A 13,497-nucleotide genomic window follows, 5' to 3' on the forward strand; every position below is an offset into this window, starting at 1 on the left:
AAGTACCGTAGACTGTTTTTAAATACTCAGGTCCAAACAAGAAGTAGTATATTTCCATACGTATATAATCGCTGCAGAAATGGCAACTGGCGCGCAAGAAAGCAGAGGCTCTAGCCGTTTATTGTTCACCTGCACGATGCCCTCCTCCAAGAGGTAGTATATTTCCATACGTATATAATATCGCTGCAGAAATGGCAACTGGCGCACAAGAAAGCAGAGGCTCTAGCCGTTTATTGTTCACCTGCACGATGCCCTCCTCCAGTCACATCAAGTTGGTGTTCGCATCTAGTAAATAAAGAGCTTGATTTCTATAAACGCCACTTCCAGTAAGGCCATACGTACATAAAAGCAAATGACCAACTCGAAAACCTCCACTCCATTGGAATCTGAAACCTGGGCACAAAGTCTGATTGTTTTTTATCGGGTCAGGCCGTATTTTCTTGACTGCTGAGGGACATTTGACGGAAGTAGCGCTAGTTAATCTCAGCACGATCTTTCTTGTGCATGGTAGTTTCTTTTAAATATAGCCAACTTTTTATCTTAATAAATAAAAAATACTTTATGAAAAAAAACAGCGCGAACAAACGGGGACGAAAGGAAGAATACACAAGAACAAGCGCTGACTCTCAACTAAAGTTTAATCACAGGAAACACGCTTATTAAACTTTAGTAGAGAGTCAGCGCTTTTTTCTATGTATTCTTCCCTTCGTCCCCGTTTGTTCGCGCTGTTTTTTGCATAATGTATGACCAACTCGCCCGCTTAGCTATCCTGTTAAAAAATAGGCTGACGCGGTGTGTGCATGCGAATTGACGATCGGCATTAGTGTTAATTGGTCAGTTGTGAAGGCAGGGAGACAGGCGGTCTGTTACTATGTATTGGTAAACACTGTACCAGCGGCAAAGATCTATGAAGGCAATGCCAGCCATCTGTCTTTGTCTTTCGATGTTGAAGATAAGAAAAAAAGTTATAGCCTTGTTACCGCTCTGTAACCTGAATTCCTGCTCCCGGTATAGGTTTGGCAGGGGTGTTCTGTGCAGACAAATTGACAGCTGTCCATGAAATTCGTGTTATATAGGGGGTAGCCGGACGGGCTGTCAACTTTTTTTTGTAAGCTTAGAGCCCACAAGAGAGAAAAATTTTGACTCCACTATGCGCTCATACTGCATGATCACTCGCAAATATGCCCCAAGTGCACAAAATTGCTTACGCACAGACACCGTAAGAGGTTCGAGGAGAGAACGAAGGATCTACGATGAGTGCGAGCGCTTAGTTTTGCATGAATGTCGATGGTGCAGCACAGTTACAACCAGGTTGGACTGCACGAAATTACTGCACGGCGGCGGGAGTGTACTGCTTCTGCACCATTATGATTTTAATAAAACAAAGCATCCGCGATCATCCCGGAACATTTGCTGACGCGAATAGTTAGGCGATAAGTTTTAGATTCTGTGGTCTTTATCTTAGGCTGGAAAAAAGGGCCACGCGAAATTTACTTTACGAAAAGTGCTTACGAGCACTTTCTGCCTTGACCTGAAGCTTTTAAATTCAACATTATGCTCCAAATTTAAGCATAGAATTTTATCTTATTTCTCATTGTTTGTTAGCATATGAGACGTATTGTAAAGAATGCTGATGTAGACATTACGTCTGCTTATAGACCTGGACCACTTCATCCTTCGGAGATCGCGTTGTACTCTTTATAAAGAAGGGCACAAGTAGGTAGAAATGGTTGGTGCAGTCAACGGGCTGAGCGTCGCCTGCTTGCACTACAAGCAGGCGGTAAGAAATCTTCTTATCCTACCGTCGATTTCGTTCCGGAGGTAGAATCACTCGTTGATTAATTCGCTATCTACACTATCCTCCTTTTTAGAGATGTGTTTACCGGTCTCTTCCGCAGACTACAGCACGTGTGGCGTCAGCAACCTTCACCACTGGCGCAGTGGTCTACATGAAGACGACGCTCCTCGGGGTCTCGTGTATGGCGGAGTAGGCGCGGTTACCTCATGGGCGTGGATGGTGAAGATAAATCTGCCCGAAAAGGTAATAATTTTCTCGCTTTTCAGGCCATGCCTTGCGGAAGAACTGTGTCCTCTGGAGACGCGTTCACCCTTATACTCAACGCTGCTACGGTCCTCGTTTCAAACGTTGTTCTTTTCTTATGCCTTCCCTCATTTCGTGTGTGCAGATTATGTTTCGGTTCCGTTGTACCAGATGTATCACTCGGTGTATCTACTATGCAATCGTTACTCACACTACGATCCATAATAGGGAAACCTCGTCAAGCAGTACGGTGCTCTTGTACCAGAAATACACTGATCAAAACGGCAAGCTGGAGGAAAAACTGCGGCATTTTTCATTAGTCAGCAACATTCACCCAGCCAGTAGTAACTGCTTTACCAAGTGACGCTAATGTGTCAGTGAAAAACATACTCAGCATGAGACTACTGTTTTATTGCGGTAGCAATATAAGCCTCATAGCAAAGAGAGCCTGTCCTGTGCAACGTAATTTTCATTGGTTGAGAGGGATCTTCCGTCCCGCACCATGTTATCATCCGGGGCTCATGGGAGACGAGGCGGCTGTCGGCAGCTGCACTGGGCCACGTGCGGTCGTGCCAAGATCTCCGTTTGCATGGAGCCATACGCAGGGTCCTTGCGCGCTTCCGAAAATCTTCGCGTACGGATAAGAGGGCCGTATGTGCCCACTAAATTTATGTAGCGCGTGGTACATTGGAAGTAAAGCAACTGTAATATAGTGGCGCTGTGCTATCGCATTGTGACAGATAATGATAGCTAATTGCACCCCTAACCTTTGCTGAGAAGTGACACAACTAAAGGACGGACTTTCCCGTTTTTGTTTTTGGGGAATTCGGCGTAAATTTTGCCGTGTTTATTTCGGAATGTAGCTTTCGGTTTTTCTCGGCGAGCACCATTTTCTGTGTAGGAATTTTCGTTTCTTTTCGAATAAATGTATGATGTCCATGTGGAGTAGTTAAAACTTCCGTAGAATTTACTTTATTTATTATTGCCGCAGGATTTATTATTAAGAGACAAATAGTCGTATTAAGAGTTATATTCTTGCTAAAGGAAGTTGCGCGGTATCAGTAAAAAGTAAGAACGTCGATGTAAAATTATGGGGTCGTGAGACAAAAACGTAAATGGGCCAGCATCGTATGGCCAGCGTGCTTACGGCAACGACGTAAGTGCCACTTAACCGTCGAGGAAGCTAGTATACGAAACTTCTGCTCCGTTTATGCATAGTTTCATTTTGGTACTGGTTGCGGCTCCATTGTTGTCAGCGTAATTGCACGCAGTAAGAAAACATACTTGATGAAGCGACGGTCCTGAGCCGGTGATAAGCCTTAGTAGGCGGACTATAAGCTGACCGACAGCGTTTAGCTGAGACGAAAAAATATAGTGGGTTCGCGGATCAACGGTTTAACACTGACAAATACTGATTTACGGCAATAAATTTCAAAATCGTTGTCTTACCAGATTCCTAGTGACAGAACTATTATCATTTTTTTCCTGGAACCTACTCTAACTGGTAGTGGATATCTGGGTATGTAGCGGTGGCATGCATCCCTGAAAAACTTACTTTTAAGGCGGAAGCCTTTAATGCCTCATCGTTGTAAGCAGGAGCTGTCGACAGAAATGTCACGCTTTTCAATTGGTCGAAATGGTCGTGACGTCACAGTGCGCGAATTTCAAACGGGGCCAATTGTACTTTGGCTAGTAACCATGCAACCAATTAAAGGGATCGTATAGTGATGCTCCAAGTAAGTGGGACTGAGTGTAGTTAATTGCTTACTTAACCAATTAGCCTTATTAATTTTTCAAGTCAGACCAGATAAATAAAACGGAGTAGGAAATTGGCCGAGCTTGGGAATCGAACCCCGGTATCCGGAGTGCGAGTCGAGCACGCTACCACTCCGCCATGCCAGCTGGATGGTTTGGAATGAACAAAGATGCGTCTAGTGAATACGGTGTCTTCGTTCACTCCCATCTTTCTTCCTTCCCGTTACGGCGAGGTTTAGGTGTCCACCGAGATATGAGAGACAGATACATTTCCTTTCCTCAAAAACCAATTTACCGATGAGCAAGGCGCATTTGTGCGCGTTTCAGATTGGTCCAAATTGTCGTGACGTCACTGCGCACGAATTTTGACCGGTGTCCACAGAAATATGTGAGCCAGTTACTGCGCAACTTCCTTTCCTCAAATACAATTTTCGACTAGTGTCTACTGAGATATGTGGGACAGTCACTGCGTAATTTCCTTTCCTCGAATACAATTTTCATTTTCTTCATTACGGCCCCTCTTCTTTCACTTACACTTCATCCCTTCCTGTACGGTGCGGCTCAGGTGTCCACCGAGATGACAGAGAATTACAGCCCCATTTCTTTTCCTCAAAAAGCGTTGCGTTCAAAGGGCAACGCATCGCGCCGAACGGGTGGTGGCGTTCCTTGGACTCCGAGGCAGTGCTACAACACGCTTTCGCGTTCCACTCCTAAGGGCGAAGCTTAAGCGACATTAATTGGCAGTTAATTAATGCACCAACAAAATGTGCAGTAAACAATCGCGTAGCAGAATGCAGTACTCAGGCTTTCGCCTTTCACCACTTTAGCTGCTAAAGTTCCTCGTAATTTTTTCGCATACAACCGTGTTTCAAGAAATGAATTCGGCACACTTTTATCGTTGTTTTTCGGTTCGAGCTGGACGGCCAACCCTTAGAAATAACCCGACCATTAAAGGCGACTGTACATCATTGCAATCTAACTGACACAAATAAAAAAAAACTGCAGTACTGTGTTATGTATTTTAATGCTGCTACATATGAAAGTTTTGCGAGCACCGGTACAACACACTTTGAACTCTTTAATATGAGAACACAGCTGTTTGGGTCAATGGTAAAAATTATAAGGCTATTGGACTTCTTCATATAAATGAAGTCTTCAGGTCGCCGTTTGGAGCGTTATAGCACCGAAGTTTTCCTTGAGGAGCATTTGCGTTGCTGTCTTTTTATGCTTATTTTCCTCCAAAATGAGAGTATATGATGCAAAGCAAACTTCTATAAATTAAATTCATGTAGTTGTATGTTTGCTCTGTGTCTCGCATTTTCCTCTATTTAGTTCGTCGCAGTTTTTTCGATTCAGTTATGTTCTCGTGTTTTCATTGCTGTTTCCGCCCCCTTCGTACACACAAACCTGTATTTAAGAACAAATAACAAACCTGAAAAAACATAAGTTAGCAGTGGGTTATCGCTTGCCGCGCATATCACTTCTCTATTAGAAGCAACTAGGCTGCCAACAAAGAGTGGAAAAAATTCCACGTGACCTCACCTCCTATATCGAAGTGTGTGGTTAGTTGGTTTGTCTATATTATAGGGCCTCTGCGGCGGAAGCATAATAGCAAGGAACTGGGTGCTGACAGCTGCGCACTGCATGCACCTTAAATCGGAGGTAACGTATTTGGCTCCCGAGGAAGTTCACCTCTTAGCAGGTAAGCTCAATATTAAGCCATTCATTACTTCACCGCGTTAAGTACTATCTCTCTTTACGCCACGGCAGCAATCATCCTGCGCGTTGTTAATCTTGCGAACCTTTCTCAAGAAAGCCGTCTTTAGCTTCATTATGACCCACGGCAAAAAAAAAAAAGCTCAAGGACACCAAATAGTAAATTCCAGCTCATTAAAAAAACGTAAACGAGGCGAAAATGAGGACATTGAGCTAGATTGGATTGGAAAACATTTATTCCGCCAAAAATGCAGATGCAGACGGTCCGCGCTAGATGGCCACCAAACCATGGCTGGCGGCGACCTGAGCGGCCCACTCGGTGGCCAAGGCTTGTAGAGAAATTTCGAGAATATAGCTCTTGCACAGCGCTGTACTACAAAGCTCATAGGGCCTTAAAAGTTGTCGCATAATTAAAGTAAATTAAGCAATATTACGAGATGCTGCGACGTTTATTCTCAATCTATCCTTTAACAATCTAGCCACTCGACCCGAGAAAAGCTACCTCAGAAGTTTCTGCGTCGTGGAATTGCAATTCTTCTGTTATTCTTTTCAGAAGATTAAGTGTCTGGCAAAAATTCACTTTGAACTAAAAGCGGGAAATTAACTGCCTAATATTTTTTACATCCTAAGATTATGGGGTTCTGAAATCTAGGAAAGCTGTAGAATATTTTTTGTATTTTTTACTCGTTTTTAAATAATTTACTTTATCCTTTCCCAGTAATGTGCATTAGGGAAGTTGCCAACGGCACGACTGCCCGAATGTCAATTTGTGAGCCTGTTCATGTGAGCGCTGTGAATCAAATAAATGACCACAAGAACTACATGACCTGCCCTTACACGCACATAGGGAAGAGTGGGTAAAACGCGACACAAATACTCAAATCGTCTTCTACCTTTTATTAAAGACAGGTCTAAATAAAACTGCTGAAATATTTCCTGCCGTCATGCCAAAAAGCTCAAAAAACAGATAACGTCCAGCTGAAAGAAAGCACAGCGAATCTTTTGAAAACCCATAATGCTGTATTTTGCCCTATGCTGCGGGGAAAAAACAGACGCGCTTCCAAAATCATGATAGTATACATCCTTACAATGAATAAGCACGAAGTTGGCTCCATGGGCGCCTAGACAATACTTGCGGGCCTATTCGAACGACAGACAATGCGCGTATATCAAAGCTGGCGCAGTTTTGCTGCATTGCTCACTACAGCCCAGAAGTAATTTTAAGCCGGGCTCTACGCGTAGAAATGAAATGAAATTTAAGCGCGCACGAAAAACGCACACAAGAGGAGGATACACACAGGACAGGCGCTATCTAGCCCAAACAGAAGTTTTGTTGAATTATCTACGCGTAGACTATATATCTATGTGATATTTTTAAATTTTTTCACTCAATCGCAACTTTCATTCTGTTTCAGTGTCACGGCTCTTCTTTTTTCAGTCATCCCTGTTAAATCAACATTACATTTGGTGCGATTTGGTTCCCCTGCACACGAGGTCTGAGTGTGATTGTAGATCGGAGCGAACAGAAAATGCTCCATTTTCAGCACGCGTTCTCAAGTAGCTGTTCTTGACGGCCTCACAGACTGCGTGAACGCACGGTCTTGAGTATGATTGTAAGTCGGAGGGAACAGAAAATGCTCCATTTTCAGCATGCGTTCTCAAGTAGCTGTTCTTGACGGCCACACAGACTGCGTGAACACGCGGTCTTGAGTATGATTGTAGGTCGGAGTGAACAGAAAATGCTCCATTTTCAGCATGCCTTCTCAAGTAGCTGCTCTTGACTGCCACACAGACTGCGTGAACACGCGGTCTTGAGTATGATTGTAGGTCGGAGCGAACAGAAAATGCTCCATTTTCAGCATGCCTTCTCAAATAGCTGCTCTTGACAGCCACACAGACTGCGTGAACACGCGGTCTTGAGTATGATTGTAGGTCGGAACGAACAGAAAATGCTCCATTTTCAGCATGCGTTCTCAAGTAGCTGTTCTTAACGGCCACGCAGACTGCGTGAAAACGCGGTCTTGAGCATGATTGTAGGTCGGAGCGAACAGAAAATGCTCCATTTTCAGCATGCGTTCTCAAGTAGCTTTTCTTGACGGCCACGCAGACTGCGTGGACACGCGGTCTTGCGCATGATTGTAGGTCAGAGCGAATAGAAAATGTCTGAATTCTTCTAACCCACGTAATTCCAAAGAGACCTAAAAAGAAGACGATTCGCAGTGCATTAAGCATGCGTTGGCTTTGCATGTCTAGGAGCTATAAGGTTACTTCAAAAATATCGATAACAGCCTTGGAAGCCAACATTTTTAACGAAAAGCACACTTGATTGCAAAATAGTTTAAAGAGAAACAGCGGTAGTCTTGTATGGAATACGTGCGGAGGTATTTTGCGCACAATAACAGAGGTCAGCTAAGGTCGCGTAGCAGTGCGTCGCTGTGTTAATCTCTCGAGGTAATCTTTTGAATGCGTCTATATGGTCTGTGTTTCCAGGTTTGCTGACAACGAAGGAAAACGAAAGCTTAGGAACCGAAATCCAGTCAAAAAAAATTGCTGTTAAGCGCATCGTCGTGCACGAGCACTACAACCCCAAGAGATTTCTACATGACATCGCTCTTCTAGAGCTCGAAGAAGATATTGCATATGAAAAGTATATCCGCCCCATCTGCCTTCCGCCTGCCAGAGGTGAGGTTCAAAGGAAGCAGTTTGCTGAGGTGCACTTATTATTCCCCACCTGCTCTTTTTGTCAGTTCGGCGCCCACGCTATCATCTTGAGATTCGTGTTGTGGTACTATTAGGATCGGGTGAACGTGGTCGGGCCGGAGAAGGGACGAGGTAGGCGGGAGACGGGGTTATGAAGAGATAGACAAAGAAGGAGAGAACTTTATGCAGGAATATTTACGTTATTTACATAAGAGAGCAACTGAGAGGGACTCTCAGTGTGAGGGAACTTCTTTAGGAGTCAACAGGAGTGCTCGGGAGTCTCAAAACAACACCCGTTAAATAACGCACGGATTCCCCAGATCCCTGTCTGGGGAATATAGTTCGGAGAATGACGTCCAATCGCATGGGCAGACGTGGACTCCGGGGGTACCACCCACGGCTGGGCGGTGCTGGCTGTCCCGCTCCTTCGCAGCTCGGTTGATGGGAGAGGGTAGAGGCTCCGTAAGTAAACACTGCTGTCTTTCACTCAGCACACCACCACTCTGTTCGTTGACCCGAGGGTCGACTCGGCCACGGAACGCCGCCATCGTCGCCGCATCTTCGGCCTTCGGCGGTCTTTGACTTTCGCCGCTGCCACCGTGGTCCCACGGTCCTGGAAGGTCGCTGCCTTAATCCACTTAGGCAGGAGGGGAGCGCGAGCTGCCTTAATCCACACAGGCAGAGGGGGGGGGGGGGGGGGGCATCCCAAACTCAACAGTACATGTGAAGTTCCGCTTTAGAGGCTAGTCGTATAGAAATTTGATCAAAGGCTGCAGTTATTGCATCATGGCGCACAGACAGATGTATAAAGAGCTTACTCCGAAATTACTCCAGCAGCCTATGGTTATCAGCGTAGTGTTTTATAACCGGAGTCCCTTTATTGCCCACCTCCGACCAATGAATAGGATGGAAGACCTTATTGTGTCTTATGAAAAAGTTATGGCCTAAGTGGGCCTTTGTGGTAACGAGCCTCAGACGGGCCTGCAGGTCCTCAAACAATGAGTCCACGGGAACATATTCTTACAGAAATGACTTTTGAGCTTGAGTTGACGCCTTGTTGAGCTTTTGTTGAATGAACTGGAAACCAACATGAACCCAATGTATGTTGAGCCGACTAAACAAAACTCTGCTTATCAAAATTTTGGTTGGTTGTACTCAACACAGCCTATATTAGAGAACTGAAGTTTATTTTCAGCTTTAAAAGCTTTTGCAGGGCATACAAATGGTAAATCTTGGCCCATAGGTGTGTAAGTTAAAGCGTGGAAATGGACTCGTTTTAGAAAGTATCCGATAGGGCAAGTACTCCGCTGTATTTCATGTTTTGATAGATTATGTGTACGAACTCGCATAAATGGCAAGTTACGCGAAATTTGCACATGTTCTGATAGTTACAAGCACTGTGGAACATTAAAGTGTTATGTGCTAACACGTGATCTCATCTAACTGTTCATAATGAGTGGGTTTCTCCAATGGAGAGAATATTTTGTTTCTTCGAAGACCGAGAACTACGTATGCATTTGCATATGTAGTTCTTGGTCTTCGAAATCCTGTGAAGGGTGTATTTGGTGCTCAGCCGACGTGATCGCGTAAGTGTACGTGGTTGTTTCGATGCGCGCCTATTCTATCAATCCTTTCCTGTGCATTTATTTCCATCAACTCCCATCTGTCTGCACGTGGCAGTGTTAGTGACCCAGTTGGAGCCAGTCGACAGGCTCCAGCACTCTCCTCCTCCTTCCTCCTATGATCTCAGCAACAGCCTCTACGCACCAAAAGAAAACAGATCTTAGAATGAGGTTACGGAACAAAAAGACGCACGCAAGCGCTGACTTACAATTGAAATTTTATTTCGGAACAACGCGTATAAATAGGCCGTAGGAAGGAATGAAACAATGTGGAATGCTGAGCAATCGTCCAGAATCAGTTTAGTCAACTTAGAAAGAAAATAGGATACGGAAGGGGGCGTAAAACTGAAGATAAAAGCGATAAGATCTGACAGTTTGCACGTCGTAACAGGTATAAAAGTCGGGTAAAAAGAGGTAAAGACAGGTGAAAACGATAAAGCACGTGGCCAACAGGGTAAGTGAAAGCGTTACAACCGCGAAGGCACGAAGGAGAATAAAATAAAGATGCCCGAAATTGACAAGTATGAACGGGTGATCGTTCTATGTGCTGTTTTCTTTCCGAATGCAGTATCAACTATCTCGATACCTTGCTCTTGCGCTTATGTCCGGTGAGCTTCCATTACCTACGCATACTGGCAACCTAAAGGCGTGGGCTTGAATTCTGCTCGTAACTATACCTTTCCGCTTGTGTTTTATTTGCTCAAGTTTTGGCATGCTGTCGACGTACAGTGGAACAAGCATATGCGGACAAAGAAAGGAGGAAATGCAGCATTTAAATGCACTCCTGAATTAGATTCTCGATGTCTTAGATCACTCAGCCATTTCACGCAAACTGACGCCCTTTGCTGAAACTTGTCTTTCGTGTGCAATTTGCTGTCTTTGTCATTTTTGATCTGTCTTTGCACTGTTCAACTTGAAGAGAAGCGGTTGTTGGAGGCGGCTCCTAATTTCTCGAGAGCAGCGAGGGAAGTCATGCGCTCTGGACGGGTCTAAGAATAAATTCTCACGAAGGTGGCGGACCACTGAGCATCCAGAGGACTTGGCCAATAGACGAAAACGGCTAGCATGGATCTGGCATCCCGGAAATCTGCTGCTTGTTTCCTGCCCAAAGTTTCGGGCTTATATCTGCTCTTGGTGACGAGATGAACAGTATATCATCATCATTATCATAAATAGTCATGATCATCAATCTTACTAAGCCCACTGCAGGACAAACGCGTTTTTCATATTCCTTTGTCCTGTGCCAGCTGCGGCCACCCTATCCTCTCAAACTTCTTAATCTCAGCCGCCCACCTTGCTTTCTGCCGCGGCAAAAAAAGACGTACGCAAGCGCCGACTCGTGAAGAATCCGAGCTTGAAAGTTTGCTGCTATAGCTTTTATTTGATTCATATAAATACCTCCTCTGTTAGCACGAAAAGTTTGCCTTACAAAAACAAAGGGAAAAAAGAATAACATTTCAAATTTAGCAAATAGCTATTCAAAAATAGCTATACAATCTCTAAAGCAATCGTAAAACCACTCAAAGTGTTAGGCATCTGCTGGCAATATATATTTCGAGTTATTAGTACACAAATATGTCTGAGCCAGCAGTGACCGGAATAATTTTTATGCATGGAAATAATATTTCTAGGCAAAAAGAATTTAATATTTAATATTCTCATTCACACAAAAGCTACATAGAAACCGCACCGTTCGTCTAGCCGCACACTGAATGACGTTTGAAACTGCCCAGAAATTCTGTCCGTTAAATTTGGCAAGGTGAGGCTCTGTGAGATCACTTCAATTTGTTTGCCTTGAAATTAGGAAGACCTCTTATATATCCCACACATAAATATGCGAGTTGTGGTTAGCTTATAAGCTGGGAACAAGCGCATGGAGGGAAAAACGACAGTCCAGCGCACTCACACAAGACGCTTGAGAAAAACCGCAATACAAGCAGAAAACAACAGGAAGATAGATACAGAGAGAGGAGAAAGGCAGGGATGTTAACCAGAAAGGATTCCGGTTGGCTACCCTGCACAGGGGAAGAAAATGAGGGGGTTAAAGAGGGAAGAGAGGAGGAGCCGGAAACAGTCACAATCTGTCAATCAAGGCAGTCTCTCTCAAAAAACAAAACAGTGCCTTTTAAGCCTTGATGGCAGTCGACTGTTGTGGCCACGGACCGAGGATATTGGCCTCTGTGAAAGGGCGAGTATCAAGGCAGTCTAGAGGAAAACTCAGCTTATTTCTTTTGGTCACAAAGACAGGGCCCTCGCATAAGGCATGAGTGGTTGTCTCTTCACAGGCATAGTTTACACAAGAAGGGCTGTCGGGCATCGCGATCCGGAAAGCGTACTTATTTGTGAAGGCAACGCCGAGCCATACACGACACAGTAATGTTGCTTCACGACGCGCTGCATCACATGCAAGACGGAGGTGCAGTCCAGGATCCAATAACCTGAGGCGACGGTAGCAGAACTCTCCCGTGTTCCGCGCTGAAAGTGTGAGCTCCAGCCTCAAGGAACGAAGCCCACACGCTCCGTCAGCTCTCGTTACAGCAGAAAACAGTAAAAGATCTGATAAGCAAAGCTGATGGCTTAGCTTGGCTCAGAGCGAGCTAGCCAGCCGATTGCCCAGTCAATCGGCGGATTGTCTCACAGGCGATTGCCCGGTTGCTGTGAGACGCGGCGCAGTTACCCCATATTGCGGTAGCTAACTGGAGCAGACTCTAAAGCCCCGCCTTAGGGTATGACGCGACAGTCTTAGTGGGTTAATGCCCATATATATTTTTATTTATTTTTTTTATTTATTATTAGTACGTCAAATGCCCCTTGGTGTGGGGTATTACATGAGGGATGGGCGTAATGTTCAAGTGAAGAGTGGTTCAATGGCAGTCTTGAAGGAATGTGGGTCGGATTGGTGCACAGCGTCGACAGGCAGTTTGTTCCAGTCCCGAGCTGTCGGAACAATAAAGGAACGAAGATGGGCTGTGGTCTGTGCTGGGGGCAGATAGACGGCTTTAGGATGGCTGGTGCAGCTAAATTGTCGGTGAACTGGTAAGATTGTTGAAACACTGAGTGGCGTATGGTAGAACTTGTGAAAAAGGCACAGCCTTAAGATGCAGCGTCGCTTTTCAAGATTAGTAAGATTAGCCCGTGATTTGAGTGCAGTGACACTGGAATGATAGGAGTAGTTTGAGAAAAATAAACCTGGCAGCGCGATTTTGGACAGCTTCGAGGGTGTTATAAAGATTAGCCTGATGGGGATCCCAGATTGAGCATTCGTATTCAATTTTAGGTCTGATAAATGTAAGATAAGTAAGTGTTTTCACGGATGTAGAGACTAGGCGCAAGTTTCGACGGAGGCAACCAAGAGTGCGATTGGCTTCGTTAGTAATGTTCATGCGGCATTCGTCATTATCTACTTCATACTGCTTTATCTCTGGGATTTCTTATACCACTCCTGACGCAGTTGTGCTGTGGTTAAATGATGCGCCACTGCCATTAAATGGCGGGCGTGTGACGTGTGGGCTTGTGATGCCAAGGTTGCTTTTTCCGAACAACTTCTCGTGACCAATCATTAACTTGCACCTGCCATGATGGCCGGTTCGGTCACAATCTGGCGGGCATGTTGCTAAGACGTCACAGGGTAACGTAGGTGGCCCACCTACGTTGCTTCTCTGG

The 13,497-nt window shown here is 44.9% G+C and overlaps 1 protein-coding gene across 2 annotated transcripts in view; it reads left to right on the forward strand.

Annotated features, from left to right (window-relative positions):
- Window positions 1-13,497, forward strand: part of LOC149360361 (uncharacterized) — a 121,541-nt gene that overhangs the window by 64,146 nt on the left and 43,898 nt on the right. For both annotated transcript variants that reach the window (XM_089572298.1, XM_089572299.1), the window contains exons 21-23: window positions 1,899-2,041; window positions 5,384-5,498; window positions 8,003-8,194. In XM_089572298.1, coding sequence (XP_089428424.1) covers window positions 1,899-2,041; window positions 5,384-5,498; window positions 8,003-8,194 — 450 coding nt within the window. The remainder of the gene's footprint in view (window positions 1-1,898; window positions 2,042-5,383; window positions 5,499-8,002; window positions 8,195-13,497) is intronic.

The sequence above is a fragment of the Amblyomma mixtum genome, chromosome 2 (assembly GCF_055824585.1).
Source record: "Amblyomma mixtum isolate Tamu chromosome 2, ASM5582458v1, whole genome shotgun sequence".
In the NCBI taxonomy this organism is placed as follows: Eukaryota; Metazoa; Arthropoda; class Arachnida; order Ixodida; family Ixodidae; genus Amblyomma; species Amblyomma mixtum.